Source organism: Canis lupus, chromosome 1 (assembly GCF_048164855.1).
Source record: "Canis lupus baileyi chromosome 1, mCanLup2.hap1, whole genome shotgun sequence".
Taxonomy (NCBI): domain Eukaryota; kingdom Metazoa; phylum Chordata; class Mammalia; order Carnivora; family Canidae; genus Canis; species Canis lupus.
In genome coordinates, this window is record NC_132838.1 from 114,938,923 (window position 1) to 114,958,076 (window position 19,154).

The 19,154-nt window shown below is 55.5% G+C and overlaps 2 protein-coding genes across 3 annotated transcripts in view; one reads left to right on the forward strand and one right to left on the reverse strand.

Annotated features, from left to right (window-relative positions):
- Nucleotides 1–899: 899 nt before the first annotated feature.
- On the forward strand, nt 900–17,068 carry MAP4K1 (mitogen-activated protein kinase kinase kinase kinase 1). Of its 2 annotated transcripts, XM_072778994.1 has the most exons (31): nt 905–1,125; nt 1,296–1,353; nt 1,469–1,559; nt 2,262–2,326; nt 3,824–3,879; nt 3,966–4,013; nt 4,185–4,227; nt 4,313–4,385; nt 4,954–5,085; nt 5,514–5,576; nt 5,675–5,756; nt 6,158–6,274; nt 6,511–6,589; nt 7,133–7,191; nt 7,268–7,311; nt 7,392–7,436; nt 8,211–8,253; nt 8,700–8,865; nt 8,960–9,042; nt 9,437–9,521; nt 10,534–10,610; nt 10,690–10,750; nt 11,511–11,619; nt 11,706–11,764; nt 11,976–12,079; nt 12,615–12,789; nt 13,024–13,086; nt 13,894–13,983; nt 14,070–14,140; nt 15,046–15,101; nt 16,880–17,068. In XM_072778994.1, exons 1-31 carry the CDS (start codon nt 1,027–1,029, stop codon nt 16,947–16,949), a joined length of 2,466 nt encoding a protein of 821 aa, XP_072635095.1. In that variant the 5' UTR covers nt 905–1,026; the 3' UTR covers nt 16,950–17,068. The 2 variants fall into 2 exon arrangements, with proteins under 2 accessions (XP_072635104.1, XP_072635095.1); XM_072779003.1 differs by lacking the exon at nt 13,024–13,086 and having other exon boundaries at nt 900–1,125.
- Nucleotides 17,069–17,163: 95 nt separating this feature from the next.
- RYR1 (ryanodine receptor 1) overlaps nt 17,164–19,154 on the reverse strand; it is a 117,620-nt gene continuing 115,629 nt past the window's right edge. The window contains exons 101-105 of the mRNA XM_072779013.1: nt 18,403–18,559; nt 17,943–18,007; nt 17,747–17,847; nt 17,541–17,592; nt 17,164–17,399 (exon numbers count right to left, since the gene is read on the reverse strand). Coding sequence (XP_072635114.1) covers nt 17,304–17,399; nt 17,541–17,592; nt 17,747–17,847; nt 17,943–18,007; nt 18,403–18,559 — 471 coding nt within the window. The 3' untranslated portion in view covers nt 17,164–17,303. The remainder of the gene's footprint in view (nt 17,400–17,540; nt 17,593–17,746; nt 17,848–17,942; nt 18,008–18,402; nt 18,560–19,154) is intronic.

Genomic DNA, 19,154 nt, shown 5'->3' on the forward strand with positions numbered 1-19,154 from the left:
CTAGCCCCCGGGACGTGAGCGCGAGCTCGCCCGCGGGGACACGGCTCCCTAACGTCCTGCACGCGGCGTGTTGCGCGCGGTCGTGAACTCACAAAAATGTGCCGATATGCGCGCCGTATCTCTTCGTTTGGGCCCTGGCCAGATTCCCCAGGGAGGTGCTCTCTGAGGTCCCCTTTGCCCCAGGCCTCGGCCTCTTGGGCAAGATCCTGAGCTCTGGAGCCCTGAACCTCTCCCCGACCTCCGCCCCAGCCCCAGAGGTGGGCACCCCGAAAGCTGTGGTGCCCTGCCGTGCAGGGGCTGAGGTGAAGGGCTCCTGGACCCTGCCGCAGGGCGCTCAGGCCCCTTTAGGTTCCAGTCTTGCAGAAGGGGAGAGACCCCTGTGTGTGCTCTCATGAGTTACATGTGTACCATTCTGCACACTTTAGGCGTGAATGCACAAGCATGTGTCACATCCGTGGGGGTATGTGCTCTGGGTACAACCGCATGTATGCACACGGCTTTCCAGGCATGTGTCCGGCTACTGGTCTGTGCACAGTGGGTACACAGGTGGGTGTGTACATGTACCCCGGAGAACGGGCACGTACACTGCATGGCCACTCCTGTGCAGGCCTTCCATCTCCGGATGGTGGCCAAACCCTCAAGCACTCAGCAGAGTTTCAACTGTGGTTTTTAGCCACCGCCCAGAACGCGGGAGGGGGTGCCAGAGCAACCCCCCCAGATCATAAGATAGTTTGCATCTGGTTTACATTCAGCCCCGGGTCCTGGAGGTGGGGGGGGGGGTCCCCTGGGTCCCAAGGCAAGCTACCCCTCACAGGCTCTCAGGGCCCAGGGGATAGGGGGTGGAGCCGGCTGCACAGCCCTGTGCTGGGGCAGGAAGCGAGAGTGGGGAGGGGGGAGGCCACAGCCAGCGGAGGCAAGGCTAGGCGGGTGCAGGGCGCAGGACGTGTGGGGAGGGAGGGAGGTGCCACACTCGAGCCCTGAGGCCCTGCTGGCCCCTGGGCGCAGGCCCAGCTCCAGCGCCCAGGGATGGACCTCGTGGACCCCGACATTTTTAATCGAGACCCCCGGGACCACTATGACCTCCTGCAGCGGCTGGGTGGCGGCACCTATGGAGAAGTCTTCAAGGTGAGGACACCCCTCCTTCTCCATCACCCTCAAACCAGCGAGCCATTGGGATGGGGCCCAAGAAAGGAAGGGGATGATAGAGGATCCCAGTCCCTGGCTTTGGCTCAGGGATGCTGAGGAGGAACTCAGGCGAATGGAGCCTGCCTGACTGCCAACTTCCCCTTTACAAGGCTCGAGACAAGGTGACGGGGGACCTGGTGGCAGTGAAGATGGTGAAGATGGAGCCTGGTGAGGACACAGGAGCTCCTTCCCCTCACCCCTATGCCTCCTCTCCGGACACTGGGATCGCCTCCCCCACACTCCCTTCCCACAGTGGCCTTTTCTTTCCTGTTCCTCCTCACAGACGATGATGTTTCCACACTTCAGAAGGAAATCCTCATCTTGAAAACTTGCCGGCATGCCAACATCGTGGCCTACCACGGGAGTTATCTCTGGTGATGAGCCCCAAACCTGCCAAGGGACCCTGCCCAGCCCCTGGTCCAGAACCCCCATTCCTGACCTCCAGTCCTGGAGCCCCATTTTAAACTGGGGCCCCCTGCCCAACTCGATCCCCAGTCTGAAGTCCCAGCTTTCTGACCAGAGTATTCTCTGATGTGATCTGCAATCCAGGACTCCCATTTCTGGGCAGTCCCTTCGTAGTAACCAAACCTGAAAGCAAGTCCCCTAAAACTAATCTTTCCTCATCCTGCCCTTCAGGTCCCCCATTCTACTCTCTGCTCTTTTAATTCTCTAAATCTCTGGACCCCTAAATTAATATCCCAGGTGTCCCAGTAATGACCTCTGTCCCCCAGACCTGGAACCCTGGGCCCCTTTGCACCCCCTCTACCTGCCCAACCTGGGAGATGTCTCCTCTGTCTTCTGGGTTAGTGCAGGATAGCAGAGTTCAGAGTCCCCCTGATCAAGAGTCCTAAGACCCGGGTTCGAGTTTGGTTGACCCTGAACATACATTTCCTCTCTGAGCCTCACTTCCCCACCTGTAAAATGGACATGGTGATCTCGCTCTGATGGACAAGGGGAGGAGGATGACAGCTGTTACATTCAAGTCCTTGTTGAACTGGGACAAGACAGATGGTGAGCCGGGGCTGTCCCCCAAGTGATGATTTCTTACTGCTGTTATCACTACTCTTGAATTGTAGGCTTCAGAAGTTCTGGATATGCATGGAGTTCTGTGGGGCTGGTTCTCTCCAAGACATCTACCAAGGTGAGAGGAAGGCAAGGGGATCCGGATACCTCCCCGCCTCCCATCCACCCCCACTGTCTCTCTGGGGTTGTGTCTTCTTGGAACCGTCTTTCCTGCAACAAGCTTCTCTCTGGGCCCAGGCCTGGCCTGGTTGCTGCTGGGAACACTGTGGTGATGGAGTGGGCCCTGGGCCAGGACTTGATGATCCGGCCCCAATCCCTCTGCACACAGTGATCCCCTCCCAACTCCCTGTGTCTGCATTTTCTCACCAATGTGTCTGTTCAGGTATTTGAATATCTCTATACTTTTGGCCCATAAGCCGGGTCCCCATTTTCGTTGACCGAGTGAATGAGTGCCTGCCTCTCTCTCTCTCTCTCTCTCTCTACCTACTTTTTTTTTTTTTTGAAAAATGTGAGGGTGGGGATGAAGGGGGGCCTCTGATCACCTCTCAGTTTCTGATGGCCACCTCTGCCTTTGACCATCTCTCTGTGTCCTTGAACTCAAGACCTCAGAGGTGAAACCAGGAAGACATTCATTATAAATGAACATGGGGAGAAACTGAGGCCCTCGGAGGAAGTGGCTCACACAGCCAGGCTGCCCGACCTGGTCTCTGACCACTTCTGTGTGTGTGTGTGTGTGTGTGTGTGTGTGGTCTCTCCATCGTTCCCCCTCCATCTCTGCGTCTCTGTCTTTCTCAGTTTGTCTTTCTTTGTGCCTTTGGGTCTCAGTTTGAATCTGTTCCCGTTTCTCTCTCTCATTATCTGTGTGTGTGTGTGTGTGTGTGTGTCGGTGTCTGTGACCCCCAACTTTTCCTCATTTGGCCAAGTCCCATTGCCCCCTGCCCAGAACAGTCCTGTGGCTTCCATTTCCCTCCAAAGACAAGCCCGAGCTCCCCAGTGCGGACCCCACTTGCACCCCAGCTGACAGACTTCACCTCCTTCCACTTTCTCCCCCACCCCCACTCCTCTCCACCCACTTCGCTGCTTTCCAAACCCACCAGGCCGTCTCCACCTCTGGGCCTTTGCACTGGCTCTTCTGTTCCCCTCCAGGCCAGACTCATTACATCTTCTTGCTGCTGCCTTCTCCGAGTAGAGTAGACTTCACCGACCACCCTATAAAATGTCATACCCCTTCCCACACATATTTCCTGTTGTTGTTTCTTGCTGTTTTAGTTCTTACTATTTATTAGCATCTTATGCCCTCTGCTTTAGTTGTCTTGTTTACCGTCTGTTGCCCCGACTGGAATGTTCTCTCCATGCGGGCAGAGACCGCTGTCTCTTGTCCACGGCTACCTCCCCAGTGCCCACAGCAGTGCCTGGCACCCAGTAGACACTGTGAATATCTGTTGAGTGAATCTGTCTCCCTCTGGTACCCTGCCTTGGTCGCTGACTGTCCCTCCATCTCCCCCTTGCACTTGTCCCATCTGTTCCCTGTCCCCGTGTGGCACCTTCTCAGCCTGTGTGTGGGGGAGCCAGGTTGCCTGTTTCCCACCCAACACTACTGCTGTGATCTTTGCAGTGACAGGCCCCCTGTCAGAGCTCCAGATTAGCTATGTCTGCCGGGAAGTGCTCCAGGTGAGGCGAGACCCGGTGGGCCTGGGGCGGGGTCCTGCTCCAGCCCCTGGGGACTCACAGCACCCCATGTCCACCCTCTCCCCTAGGGACTTGCCTATCTGCACTCACAGAAGAAGATACATCGGGACATCAAGGTGGTCTGGGGCAGCAAAGTGGCTTTGTTGGGGGGGGGGCAGGAGGTGGAAGTAGTGTTTGCAGGATTCAGGGTGGTGTTGAGCTGTGGGGTTGGGAAGGGCCAGGGTGTGGAGGCAGCGTCAGGCTGGGGGTGTCTCTGACAAGCTTCTGATTTCCCCCTCTTTCTCCAGGGAGCCAACATCCTCATCAATGATGCTGGGGAGGTCAGACTGGGTAAGTGTGATGGGGGGTGGGAGGGGACTGGCTGGGGGCCAAGGGGGTGGGGGCCCCAGGTCACTATATCTCTCTCTGCCTCTAGCCGACTTTGGTATCTCGGCCCAGATTGGGGCAACGCTGGCTCGACGCCTCTCTTTCATCGGGACGCCCTACTGGTGAGGGATGCCCGGTGGGCAGCTAGGGGTGCATGGGGGCAGTGGCCGTCCCCACCTGGGTCACCAGGACTCTCCTTCCCAGCTCCTTTCCCTGTGTCTGCCTCTCTGTTGAATATTCTGCTCACTTTTTGGCTCTCTCTCAAGTATTACATTTACCGAGGTCTCTTTGTGTTGGTTTTTATTCTGATTTTCTGTCTCTTGACCTCTGTGTGTCTTTTTTAAAAATTTTATTTATTTATTCATGAGAAATACAGAGGGGGGGGCAGAGACACCGGCGGAGGGAGAAGCAGGCTACCTGTGGGGAGCCCAATCCGGGACTCGATCCCCAAACCGGGGATCACACCCTGAGCCAAAGGCAGCTGCTCAACCACGGAGCCACCCAGGCGTCCCCGTGTGTCTGTCCTTATTGCTGTCTCTCTCTTCACCTTGATGTTTCTCTCAGCATCTGGTTCGCTCTCTGTCCCCTCCTCCTCTCTCTCTCTCCCTCCTGCCCCCACCTGCACGCCAAGGAGTCGCCCCCTTCCCCTCCTTGTGTCACCTCTGGCTCGCTGAGGGTCTCTGTCCCCAGGATGGCTCCAGAAGTGGCGGCTGTGGCCTTGAAGGGGGGATACAACGAGCTGTGTGACATCTGGTCCCTGGGCATCACGGCCATTGAACTAGCGGAGCTACAACCACCGCTCTTTGACGTGCACCCTCTCAGGTAGGCGGGCCTGACGAGCCCCCCCCGCTGGGCCCAGAGACCTGCCCAGCCCTGACCCAGAGCACCCCCTGCCCCCACCTGCTTCCCTCACTTCGAGGCCCCCTCCAGGAGACACCCCGTCCTCACAGCGAAATCTGAGACCCTCCCTGCAAAGAACCTCTCAACCCAGAAAGCCTTTTCTTCAGGCCCCCCCAGTGGGAACCCCCAAGGCAGGATTCCTGATCTGGAGCCTCCCGTGGAGGTTGCTGCAGCTCTGTTGTGTGCTCCCCAGAAGTGGCATCCCAGGGCCTTGTAAAACCTAAACCTCATTCTTGTTCTGTCCCTTGCTTGGCTCTCTGCTGACCTCAGTGCTATTGGGGACCCCTCAAGCCGTGAGGTCTGACCCCTGTTGGGAGTCTGAACACCATGTTCTCTCCTTACTCTTCTAGAGTTCTCTTCCTCATGACGAAGAGTGGCTACCAGCCTCCCAGGCTAAAAGAAAAAGGCAAATGGTAGGACAGGGCAAGGGAGGGCAGAGCCAGGATGGAGGGTCTGTCTGCTGGGAGAGTTTCTGGTCTCCTCACCTAGGATTTGGCTTCTTCCTCCCAAGGTCGGCTGCCTTCCACAACTTTGTCAAAGTCACCCTCACTAAGAACCCCAAGAAACGACCCTGTGCCACCAAGATGCTCAGTGTAAACCTCCCCTCCTTTCCCTGAAAGGCCCTTCCCAAACTCCCCGCCCTCTGCCCAGAATTCCCCAGGAACTCCCCAAGACTCTCCAAATTGTACCCCAGACCTTTGGCCAAGATACCCCGAGCTGTTAAAACTCAAAAATTTCCCAGGGTCTCCAGACCCATTCCTGGGTATGCTCTGAAATCCTGGGGAAGCCCCGTCTCCTCTAAGACACCTCAAAGTTCTCCATTTGCCCTTGCTGGGAACCCCAGATTCTTCTAATCCGTTCCAACCCCTTAAAATCCCCTAGTTTCCATTCCCCAGAGTTCCCTGCCTCTCCGTCAGTGGGCATCTTCCCCACCAGGTCCTTGAGCCCCTGTCCCAGCCTCTCCCCAACACCAGCCCCCTCCTCTCCTCTCTAGCATCAGCTGGTATCCCAGCCCAGGCTACATAGAGGCCTGATCCTAGATCTTCTTGACAAACTGAGGAATCCAGGGAAGGGGGCCTCTGTGGTCGAGATTGAAGATGAGGAGCCTGAGGTGAGGGTGCCCTGGCCGAGAAGGCGGGGGAACCTCCCAGCCCCTGCTCAAGCTGTAACCGCCCGCCCCCCCCCCCCCCCGCCACCGCCTGGAGTGCTTTCCTGCTGCTTCTCTTAAAAGGAAAAAGGGGAGGGGTGTAGGGGGGCTTGGCACAGGGCTACGGGCTCCCAGCTGGGCCCACAGGGTGGTAGGGGTGCCAGGGGGCCGTGGCCTGATGCCGCTGCTGCTCTGCCCAGGTGCCCCCTGCCGTCCCCCGGCGAATTCGGTCCACCCACCGATCCAGCTCTCTAGGGATCCCAGATGCCGATTGCTGTCGTGAGTAGAGATTCCTTAAGCTTGGAGATCCTTGACCATAAACTAGATCCAAGAGACGCACTCCACCCCCAGTGATTCTCCCAGAGACGCTCAGCACCATCTGATCTCACGATAGAGCCCCGAGACCCGCGTCACTTCCACACAGACCCTCAGAGACCCTTGTCACTCACTATCTGACCCTGCAAGAGACTCCAGAAAACCTCATCCTCACCTGAACTTCAAAATGGCTATAGAGAACCCCCCCCACTTCTCTGACCTGCAAACAGACCCCGTGAGACTTCCCATAACACCAGGACCCCCAAAGAGATCTCAGAAATCTCTGTCACACCCCCAGGATGGAACCATGAAGACAAACACTATGTAACTTTGAGCCCCCACCTCCCTGATCCCAAACCCTGACCCCCAGATGAGACCCCTGCAAACCAAGATCCTTCCCCCTGGGGGACAGCCTCGGTCCTAAGATCCTGACCCCGGGCCCCCCAAAGGCTCCTCTTTTCCCAGACCCATTGCCTCTGCTCACTGCGTCACCCTCCTCCCTTCCAGGGCGGCACATGGAGTTCCGGAAGCTCAGAGCAATGGAGTCCAGACCCATAACCCACACGGTGAGGTGCCTCCCTCTGCTGGCCCCAGATGCCCTCCCCTCCCCTTGGGCACTGCTGACCCTTTGCTATCCTGCAGGCCCACTTACAGCCCCCCGGAGACTTCCGGAGCAGCAGTCCCAGGTCAGGGACCCTCGGTGTGGCGGGGAGGGGTCTGGGTTTTGTGGGGGGAACCACCGATGGTCATGGGTGTCACTCTTCAGGAGGCACCTGTCGGAATCTGACGATGACTACGACGACGTGGACATGTAAGAGAGGCGTGGCCCCCAGCCCCGCTGGCCCTCATCCCCCCCCCCACCTTCCTACAACCACCGTCCCCTTCCATCCCGACCCCAACCTCAGCTCCTGTTTTCCCCTTGCCGCTCATCCCGGACCCCTGACTAGACCCTACAGCCTCCCCCTGCCCCCTCAACAGTCTTTCACCCCTCCCTGGCCCAGCCACTATTATCCCCCCAAACCAACACCCCAGTTCCATCCCATCTGACCTCCGAACCCCCCACTACATCTCAGGCCCCCCACCACTCCCAGATGTTGCTCGGACCCCCAGACTTCCACTGCACCCCTAACCAGCAAAGCCCAGCCTTCATCCGCATCTTTCCCCCTGAGAACTTCCCCCATGCCAGACCCTCCACCGGAGACCCCACCTTGGCCCCAGCAGTCAGCCCCACCCCCAGGCCTGCATCAGCCTCACGCCCACCTGTTGGGTCTACACATCCAGCTGCAGTAGGCTCACAGGCCCTGCCCAGCACCAAGTGAGAACCTGCCCCGCCCCGGGGGAGCCCATGTGACCCGCATCACTAGGTGGCCACGACAGTTCAGGCCCGGCGTATTGTCCACACTTGATATCCAGCGCAGCTGTTGCCAGTATCATGAGTGCTCTAATCCTCAGCTCCAGCCCAGACCCAGTCACCCCCGATCCTCTTGACCTCAGACCTCCAGTCCCAAACCATCCCATCTGCCTCCCCGGCCTTGTTACCCACCCCCCCACCCCCGCCCCTGCTCACCTCATCTTTGTGTTCCAGCCCCACCCCTGCAGAGGATACACCTCCTCCACTGCCTCCCAAGGTAAGGCCCTGGGCCCTACTGGAGCTGGGGGCTGGAGGCCAGGAGGCCAGGGTCCTTAGATGCTGGAATACTGGACACTTTAACCCTGGAATCTGGGACACCAGGTCCCTTGAAGTCTGGGAGACCGGATGATGAGCATGTGGGGATCTGGGAGCAGCCTCCTTGAACCTAGGGGAGGGATTCAAAGTCTTAGCCAGGTGGGCCTTGGTCTTGGGGACCCCAGCTCTAAGATATCTGGCATTAATCCTTTAATTGCTGGACTATGATGATGGCATGGGGTGGGCAGAGGGAGGTCAGGGTTGATGCCTGGAGTGGTAATAGGGCACTGTGGGGAGGGTCAGAAACATGACCAATGTCAGGCCTGGTGGAGGCAGGGCTGGGACTGCTGGGCGCCCTCTCTGAGATATTCTAACGTACTTTCCTCTGCTCCTCCTCCATCTCCTTAGCCCAAGTTCCGTTCTCCATCAGACGAGGGGCCCACTGGGGGCACTGGGGATGAGGGACAGCTGAGCCCGGGGGTGCTGGTCCGGTGTGCCAGTGGGCCTCCCCCACGAACCCCCCACCTCGGGCTTCCCCCCGCCACCCGAAGCCCCCACCTAACTGCCCATTCAGGTAATGGGGCGGGCTGGGACAGGAGGCAGGCAGGAATGTGGGTGGGCAGGGGAGGGGGGCCTTTGAAGGCTGACTTTCCCTCACCCTGTCTCAGAACCCTCACTCTGGAACCCACCCCCTCGGCAGCCTGATCAGCCCCCACTGTTACCCCCCAAGAAAGTAAAGATGAAGAGAAAGGTGAGCCCGGCTGTGCTGAGGATTCACACCCCCGGAGGGGGGGTGGTGGCTGGGATGCCTGGGGCTGGGATGGGCTGTGGGGAGGGGCAGAGTGATAGTGATGAGAGGTGACACTTGGTGAGCAGTGCCTTTGCACCAGACACTGCCCTCATGTCTTTATGGGGTGTAAGCCTTCATGGGGGGTAATATCACAGAGATAGACATTATTCCCATGTCACAGATGGGGAGACAGAGGCAGAGAGGGATCCATAGCTTGCCAAGGTGATAAACCTTTGAGGAAGTGGAGGGCAGGGTTTGAGGGCTGGTAGTCTTGGGACAGAGTCTTGACCCTGCACCTTCCCATCCCCTCCTTCCTTTCCTTGGATCTGCTGCTCTGCCCCCGGGGCCTGCCCAGGGATGTGCCCTGCTCGTGAAGTTGTTCAATGGCTGCCCGCTCCGGATCCACAGCACGGCTGCCTGGACGCACCCCTCCACCAAGGGTGGGTATTCAGAGGGTCTCCGAGAGCAACAGGGTGGGTGGGCAGGGCCTTAGTGGAGGCACAGAGGCAGAAACAGGGGAGGGTCTTCATAAGAGGGGGATGGGCAGAGCTGAGGCAGGACCTGAGCCCAGGGTTGGGGTTTGGGGATCACATACAGGTAGGATGGAGATGAATTTGAGGGTGGAAACTAGGAAAATAAGAGTCTAGGAGCCATGGGTGTCAGATATAACAGAAAGGTCAGAGTTTGAGATCTAAGGTGGGGGTAGTTGCAACCCTCTAACCTCAGTTAGAGGTTAATGGTAGAGAGGCTGGGGTCAGCATTTGGGGTCAGGAGTTTGGGGGTGGGAATGCAGAAAGGGAAGAGTTCGAGGGTGAAAGATGTGGAGACAAGGTCAGTGAGGGGTAAATGTTAAAGAAATGGCATCAGGGGCGCCTGGCTGGCTCAGTCGGTGGAGCATGCGACCCTTGATCTCAGGGTTATAAATTCGAGCCCCATTGTTGGGTGTAGAGACTACTTGAAAATAAAATCTTAAAAAAATTACTAAAATTTATTTAAAAAAAAAAACAGCATTAGAATGTACAGGGGATGCATTGGACAGAAAAAAACACATTTCAAAGGGCCCAAGTTTGAGGATCCCTGTTGAGACAAGATTAGCATTTGGAGGCCAGAACTGGGAAGACATATGGACAGAACAGAACGTAGAGGGCTATTTAGGGAAGCAGGACTGATGTTTGGGTCAAAGGTCGTGGGGTGGGGGCGTCAGGATTTGTAGGATTTGTGGGTGCAAGCCCAAGAAGTAGGTGAGAATGAGACCAGCTCAGGGAACTGGGTCAGGGTTTGAGTTCACATTTGGGGAAACAGGAGCTGGGGATGTCAGGTGTGGGAGTAAGAGAGAATTGAGGGTCAGGGATGGGGAACAGACTACCAGTGTTTGGGGTCAGTCATGTGGGGGTCTGGGAGGCCTCCTCCAAGATGACATAGGTCCTAGTGTCCTTGTGTCTGTCTCCACAGACCAGCACCTGCTCCTGGGGGCAGAGGAAGGCATTTTCATCTTGAACCGGAATGATCAAGAGGCCACGCTGGAAATGGTGAGGCCAGAGCCTGGTGGGGGGCTGGCATTGGGGGTTCCCAGGGTCTTATGGGAGCCATCTCCTCCATTCTCTGCAGCTCTTCCCTAGCCGGACCACCTGGGTGTATTCCATCAACAATGTCCTCATGTCTCTCTCAGGTCTGGCTGTGGATTGGGTGGGAGGAGTGGGGTCAGAAGCTAAAGGGTTGAGAGTCCGGGGGTTGGGAGATACATGGGCACAGCTGGGGGAGAAAAAGTAGGCTCCCCCTTTACAGAGCCCACAGTTAAAATCTCAGTCCTCTTTTTGAGGTGGAACTCTATCTGTGTTTCCCTATCTGTAAATGTGATTCACAATAGTCCCACCTCAAGTCAGTTTTGAGGTAAGATCCACAGTAAGTCTTGACATTTCCTCGATGTATAGATGCCAATGAGAACTTATTCCACACGTTACTGAAATGGGGTTATAAATTAAAATTTTGTGTTTCTGTTTTAGAAACATTTGGTGTAAAAGAACTTCTAATGTATAGGAGAAACACCAAGCAAATGGGCTTCTTGAGTTAGTTATCATGTCTGTGACGACAAATCTTAGGAGAATTTCTAGATAGGTTTCTCCTTAAACTTAATAACGTGCATAACTTCATCTGACTGGTTAAATGTCCATAGGTTCTCACGTGGCTGAGCAAGCACGGGAAGATAGGGAACACCTTTATCTTACTCATTAGTCACCAGAGCCAAGCACAGTGCCTGGCCTACAGCGGGCATTTAAAATACGCTGAGCGAGAAATGAACAAATAAAAGTGCTGAGACTTGAAGCCTTGGGAGTTTCAAAGGGATGGGGCCAAGTGAAGGGCCAGGGAAAGGTGGGAGTGTCTGGTGTCCTATAACTGCCTGCTTCCCCCTACACACACACACACTGCAGGAAAGACCCCCCACCTGTATTCTCATAGCATCCTGGGCCTGCTGGAACGGAAGGAGACCAGAGCAGGAAGCCCCATCGCTCACATTAGCCCCCACCGGCTACTGGCAAGGTACCAGCCCCCAGGGGCACCGCAGACCCCTGTAATTCCCCCTTCCTGCCGTCCCTCTGCATTTATGCACCTACTTTCTTCTGCAGGAAGAACATGGTCTCCACCAAGATCCAGGACACCAAAGGGTGCCGAGCTTGCTGCGTGGGTGAGAGAGAATCCCTACTGGGTGGACCTGAAGCGGGGGAGGGTGTGCTGGTCCGGGGGCAGGCTCGGGCTGCAGTGACTGGAGAGGATGGTGGGGTGAAGGCAGGCTGTCCAGAGTCTGGGGAAAGATGTGTGCCCTTTGGGGGGGGTGAGGAGCGGGTCAGGGAAGGGGAGAGAGGACTGACCCTAACCCATCCCTCCCCACCCCACAGCGGAGGGTGCGAGCTCGGGGGGCCCGTTCCTGTGCGGGGCATTGGAGACGTCCGTGGTCCTGCTTCAGTGGTACCAGCCCATGAACAAGTTCCTGCTGGTCCGGGTAGGGGGTCTGTAGAGGCTGGGGATTCTGAGGTTCAGTGGCCAGGGGCTTGCACTCCTTACTACGCTTCTGCTGAGAGCTTCGGGAAGCCCGGCTTCCACCCAGGCCCCGCCCACCTGCGGCAGGTGCCCGGAGGCTCCCCCTCCTGAGGGCCTCTGGAGCCTTAAACTCCTCCTCTCACCCAGCCTAATTATTTTGCGGGCCCTACGTCCCACCCCCATCCCACCCCCGGGTCTCCAAGGAGACCCCACTCAGACCCTTTGAGTCTAAGGAGACTTTGTTGCCTTTAAAGGGGGCACGACCCCAACAGAAGCCAAGCCAACTCTCATTGCTAAGGAGGCGTCACCGCACTCCTCTGGGCTCTCACCCCCTGAAGTTTCTAGACCGCATCCCTCCAAACCGAGGGCCCGGGGGAAATACTCGCGAAGACCCCCGCGGGCTCTCCGCGTTCAAGCCCCGCCCCTCGGGCCCGCCCACCCAGGCCCCTCCCCTCGGGCCCGCCCCCTGAGCCCGCCCCTCTCCGTGCGGCCTGCAGCAGGTGCTGTTCCCGCTGCCGACGCCCCTTCCGGTGTTCGCGCTGCTGACCGGGCCAGGCTCCGAGCTGCCCGCCGTCTGCATCGGCGTGAGCCCCGGGCAGCCGGCGAAGTCCGTGCTCTTCCACACCGTGCGCTTCGGCGCGCTCTCCTGCTGGCTGGGCGAGATGAGCACAGGTGAGGGGGCGGGGCTGGCGGCGGGGCGGGCTCTAGCCTGCGGTGGATTGCGAAAGGGGTTGAACCCGGGGCGGGGGCAGAGGTGGAATTCATACACCTGCTGAGGTTGTCCGCGCGTCGGGCCGCGGTGATAGGCGGCTTTGGCCCGCGGGCTGGGGAGTGGAGAGGGCGCCTAGCGGGGGAAGGCAGGATCGGCGGGACTGGCTTTCGAACCTCCCTCCTCTTGTCAAATAGAGCACAGGGGACCGGTACAGGTGACCCAGGTGGAGGAAGACAAGGTGATGGTGTTGATGGACGGTAAGGACCCCCCTTTCCTCCACTGTTCTTGGATATCTGCCTCGCAGACCCTGTGCTGCTCAGGAATGCTGAACCCCTCCAGGCCTTGCCCGGGTCCTGCTTTGCTTCTCAATGAATTTATTCTCTATCCTTCTGACCCTCACTCTTTTTTTTTTTCTTTTAAGATTTTATTTATTTATTCATGATAGACATAGGGGGAGAAAGAGGCAGAGACACAGGCAGAGGGAGAAGCAGGCTTCATGCAGGGAGCCTGACGTGGGACTTGATCCCGGGACTCCAGGATCGCGCCCTGGGCCAAAGGCAGGCGCTAAACCGCTGAGCCACCCAGGGATCCCCTCTGACCCTCACTCTTAAAGCCCTCTCTCGGGGCGCCCGAGGGGCTCAGTCGTTAAGTGTCTGCCTTCGGCTCAGGTCATGATCCTGGGGTTCTGGGATCAAGCCCCACATCAGGCTCCCTGCTCAGCGGGGAGTCTACTTCTCTCTCTCCCTCCCTGCCGCTCTGCCTGCATGTGCGCTCTATTTCTCTCAAATAAATAAATAAATAAAATCTTTTTAAAAAAACAACAAAAGTTGGGCAGCCCGGGTAGCTCAGCGGTTTAGCGCCACCTTCGGCCCAGGGCATGATCCTGGGGACCCAGGATGGAGTCCCACGTCTGGCTCCCTGCATGGAGCCTGCTCCTCCCTCTGCCTGTGTCTCTGCCTCTCTCTCTCTCTCTGCGTGCGTCAAAAATAAATAAAAAATCTTTTAAAAAATAAAAAAAAATAAAAAACAAAACTCTCTCTCTCTCCCTCTCTCTCCTCTTCTAGGATCTTTGAAGCTGGTGACCCCAGAGGGAGCCCCAGTCCCAGGGCTTCGAACTCCGGAGATCCCCATGACTGAAGCGGTGGAAGCCGTGGGTATGTGCAGGGCTGGGAGGCACCCCCCCGGCCCAGAGGGGAGGCTTAGTGATACCCAAGGGTAATGGGCACTGCTTTCCTCCCAGCTATGGTCGGGGGTCGGCTCCAGGCCTTTTGGAAGCACGGAGTACAGGTGTGGGCTCCAGGCTCAGACCAGGTAAGCTTCTCCATCTGACCACCCCCAACCCTGCCCCTCCCCTGTGGGTCTTCTGGTTCCGTAGATGGAGCAGAAGTATTGAGTCAGGGTGTGGAGCCCTGACAAGAAGCTTCCTCTAGTCTCAGTTCAGACAGGTCCTCTTCTTTTTAATTTTTTTTTTTGTATTTTTTTAAAGATTTTATTTATTTGAGAGAGAGAGTGAGTGCATGATCCAGGGGGAGGGGCAGAGAGAGAGAGGGAGACACAGACTCCCCGCGGAGCAGGGAGGCCTACATAGGGCTCAATCCCAGGACCCCAGGATTATGACCTGACCAAAGGAAGACATTTAACCCACTGAGCCAACCATGCATCCTTGGCCAGGTCCTTGTCTATACCCCAGGGTCTCTTGGGTCCAGAGGTCATTACAGGCCACTGTGTGATCTTGTGCAAGAGATTTTGCTTCTCTCTGAGCCTCAGTCTCCAACTATCAAAGGGGGGGAGTCACTAAAGAGCTACGTGGGTGGTTAAGAGCATGCACAGACTGCCTGGGTTGGAATCCGGCTGATTGACCTTAAGCAAATGACTTAACTTTCCCATGCCTTACTTTCCTCATCTGGAAAATGGAGTGAAAAATGCTCCTTAGCTCATAGAACACTATGTTTCAGACAGATGCTGCCCCTATATGTTTGTATTTTATTTAATCTCCACAATCACCTATCAGGAAGGTCCTGTGATTTCACAGGTTAGTAATCTGAGGCACAGAGAAGTAACTTGCTTGGGGTCACACAGCTGGTGAATGGTGTTAGCAAGAATGATTATTTCTGGACCTAGGACTAGAAGTTCAGAGACCCCCCCTCTACACCCCATTCTCTTTAAGGGAGAGGGGAAGAGTCTTCTAGATACTGACACACACACCTTTTCCCCAGCTGTTGCAGGAGCTGAGAGACCCTACCCTCACCTTCCGTCTGCTTGGCTCCCCCAGGTATGGACTTGGGGAAAGGAACACAGAGCCTGGGAGGGGGGCTTCTGATGTGGAGAGGTGTCTTGCGATGTCTCCAGCCACCTGTATCTTTGGCCTGGACATTCTCTCTCCTGGTCTCCCTGCTTCTATCTCTGCCCCTTATAGTCTATTCTCCACAGTGCAGCCCAGGGGGCATTTTTGTTTCTTAATTTTTATTTTCACTTTTTATTTTGGCATAACTTTTGACTCACAGAGAAGGTGCAAAAATAAATGTAAAAATTCTTAAATCTTTGTATCCCCTTCATTCATCCAGATTCCCCAGATATTAACATTTTGACTGTTTTGGGGGTATTTTGTGTGTTTTGTTTTTGCCATGTTTGATTTGTCTTCCTCTTTCATATGTATATGATTTTTTTCTGACCATTTGGGTGTGAAACAAAGACCTACTCCTGCAGACCACAACACAGCTGTCAAAATTAAGAAAATGGCACTAAGACTTCTCACTGCCTTCTAATCCACATGCCCAAGTCTCACCAGTTGGCCCAATGATACTCTTTATAACCAAATAACAGTACTTTTTTGGGGGGTCCAGGAGTCAATCCAGGATGATGGGATGCATGTAGGAGTCAGGTTTCTTTCATCTTCAGCCTGGAACAATTTTTCAGGCTTTCTTTGGTTTTCAGGACCTTGATACTTTTGAGGAGTACAGGAAAGTTGTTTTCCAGAATATTCCTCAGTTGGGTTTGAGGTTTGAGGTTAAGCATTCGGGGTAGGAATACTCCCAGAAGTGATGGCTTGTCTTTCTCATGCGTCCTATTAACACATGTCTGTTTGTCCCATTATGGGTGATGTTCTCTTTGAGCATTGGGTAGGGTGCAGGTTTTACAGCAGAAAAACCTGCTGTAAAGCTACTCTTTGTATTAATAAGTATCTTTTGGGGTGATTTGTTGTGAATGTGTAAATATACTCTTTCTCATCAGACTTTCACCCACTGGTTTTAGCATCTATTAATGATTTCTGCCTGAATATATTATGAGGAGAGTTACTAAATGGTGAATTTCTATTTCTGCACTTATTAGTTGGCATGCTCCTGTGGAGGAGCTTGTCCCTTCTCCGCCGTGTGTGTGTGTGTGTGTGTGTGTGTGTGTAATTTCAGCACAGCCTCATGGATTTCCATTTTATTCTGGGGGTTAAAATCTATTCCTACCATTCTTTACTTTGAGATGCAAGAACTCCCACATTTAACCAGTGAGAACCCCTTCAGGGATCTCTCATGACCTCTTGACATGCCAGAGAGGTCTTTTAAAATCTCAGTCCCATTATGTCACTCACCCTCCCAACCCCCATTTAAAACTACTGTGGCCTCAAGATAAATACCCAGTCCTGGCCACAGTGCACAAGACTTTGACTTCTGCAACCAAGTCCCAAACTCTCTCCCATCTCAAGGCCTTTCCCTAGGCTGTTCTTTGCCCAGAACACCCTTCTCTGACCTTTCACCAAGTTCCCTCCTGAGCCTCTTGGAGGCTCCACCGTCTATTCTTTGGGCCACCTCGGCTGACCCTTCAGGATAGGTTTCCACGCAGTACGCCCCGTGCTGTTTTGCACTCCTGTAATTCACTAATTCATATTGGTCTCCCATTCTAGATTGAGCTCCTCAAGGGCAGAGACCCTGTCTGCTCATTACCGTGATAGCCCAGCACTGTGCTGGCACAGCCTCTGTTAACTCCTTTGTGAATGAATGAATGAATGAATGAATGAACAGATGAATGCATAAACTGACTTCTCTCCTCCTTTCCCAGGCCTGTGGTGGTGGAGACACGCCCAGCAGATGATCCTACTGCCCCCAGCAACCTCTACATCCAGGAATGAGCCCAGGATGGGAAGGGGTGGCGGTGTCAGGAACTGGTCCCGCAGCCCCATCCCCAACAGACATACACATTAGTGGTCATGACATGAACTTGTCTTCCAATAAACATGACTCCAGCCTCTGCTGTCATCTTGTTCTTCTGGACAGGGAAAGGGGAGGGCAGAGTTCCCGGATGCCCACCCACACCCCAAATATCAAGAATCCAACACAATGATGTCAGGGGTATAGCACGGACTTTTATTTCTCCAGTACATGGTCACCTGTCCCCCAGCTGCCTTTGGGGGCGGGTTTGGGGGCTAAGGGACTTGGAAGAGTAAGGCACTTGAGGTGGGGGTGAAGGGCCAGCTGGGGGTGTCTCAGCTAAGCTGGTCCTCGTACTGCTTGCGGAAACAGTCGCCAGCTGGGAAGAAGTCCCAACATCTCTCTTGGTACATCTTCCAGACATAAGACTCCTAGGGTTGGGGCGTGGGGAAGAATGGTCACATCCTCCAACGCTCAGGCTGACACGAGCTTTTTACTGCCACCTGCTGCTTGACCTTAAATTTAAACTCTTCAGGACCCTGCCCACTGTCCTCCCATTAAGACCCCGTTACCTGGCCCGTGTGTTCCGTCTCGTCCTTATTTATCAGATACATCAGGAAAAACCTGGGGATGGGAGAGCGGCGGAGATAGGTCAGGACTACCCTACTCCTTCTGATTGGCCGGTTGGGAATCCACCCACCTGGAGACCACACCTAACTGGCCAAGGCTCAGTGACCCACGCCCCCACCCCCTGATTGGCCAGCGGGCCCATGCTCACATGTAATTGGCCAGGTTGTGCTCCTCTAGCGTGTGCGTCTCGAACCCGTGCGGTGTCGTATCGAAGTAATCGCTGCCGATGCCGCAGATGAAGCACTTGGTCTGTGGGTGACGGGGGACATCAGAATCCAGGCCCATTCACACCCTACCCCCCACTATCCCGAATTCCCTCGGGGTCGCCCCCAGACTTGATCTACCTCCATATCTTCCTTCACTTGCTCTTGTTGGTCTCGGAGCTCGCCAAAAGCGTCAATGATCAGACCTGTGGTGGCAGGTGCAAGTCAGCGCCCACCCTCTGACCCAACTCAGACTCCTCCCTCTTCCGGCTACCTCCCTCTGAGCCTTGCCTCCCGTCCCCCATCTCCCCCATCTCACCTTGCTTCCCAGAGATAATAACACTTAGCCTTTACTGAGCACTTGCTATGAGCAAAACACCTAGGAAGTGACTTCTCACCATAACCCTGCGAGGTTTTAGGATCGTTAATTTCTTCATTTGCAGATGGAGAAACTGAGACCCAGAGAGGTCACTTGCCTCAAGTCTCACAGTAGGAAGAGGCAGAGCCAGGATATGAGTCCAGGCAGTCTGCACTCTTAAAAGGAGCTAGTGTGCCTCTGGGCACTGGGCCCCCCACTGTCACAGCCGTGACCAGCACTGACCCTGAATGATGGCCAGCAGGATGACGATGACGAAGAAGAAGAAGGTGATGTCGAAGACCACCCGGTACAGCTCATATTCATCGCCCGCTGGGTCCTCAATCTCATCCCCGATGCCGCCACCAGCTCGGACACCCACGTACATGTGGAACAGGTAACACTGTGGGGGAGGGTGAGAAGCATACTGGTCATGCGTTCTGTGACTTGACATTCACCAAGCAGGGGACAGGGGACATAGCAATGGACTGAGACGGCTCTGCACCCCACCCTCTCAGGGTTCACGAACATGGCATCAGATAGTGACAGTCCAGAAATGATCAAAGCTGTGATAGGGAGAACACAGGCTGAGGGACAGAGCCAGGGTGGGGGAAGCGCAGGAAGCTCTGAAGCTTTGAAGGCCTGCCTCAGTCAGGGGGACCAGGCAAGATTTCCCTAGAAGAGGGGACACGTGGGAGCTGGAACTTGAAGGAGGTGTTAGGTGGGAGAAAGTGTTCCAGGCAGAGGAAACCACATGTGTTCTGTCACCACTGGGGAGCGAAGAAGACATTTTGCTCCCCGGAGGAACTGAAAGAGCTTCAGCGAGGCTAGAAATGAGAGCTCCTTGAGCAAGAGCAGGGAGAAAAATGAGGCCCGCCAATGGTCAGGGAGGGCTTTCTGTAGGAGGCAGCACTGGAGTTGAAAGGTGACGTGTCAATGAAAGAGAGGCGTGGACCTGGGGCCTGTGGTGGCGGAGGGAGAGAATGTCAGATGCAAAG

Excerpts from the sequence above, each read along its gene's own strand:
- MAP4K1 (XM_072778994.1), top strand. The coding sequence starts at position 1,027 with ATGGACCTCGTGGACCCCGACATTTTTAATCGAGACCCCCGGGACCAC. Across the intron at positions 6,590-7,132 it reads CCCAGATGCCGATTGCTGTC|GGCGGCACATGGAGTTCCGG; the intron begins GTGAGTAGAGAT and ends CCTCCCTTCCAG. Across the intron at positions 12,080-12,614 it reads ACAAGTTCCTGCTGGTCCGG|CAGGTGCTGTTCCCGCTGCC; the intron begins GTAGGGGGTCTG and ends TGCGGCCTGCAG.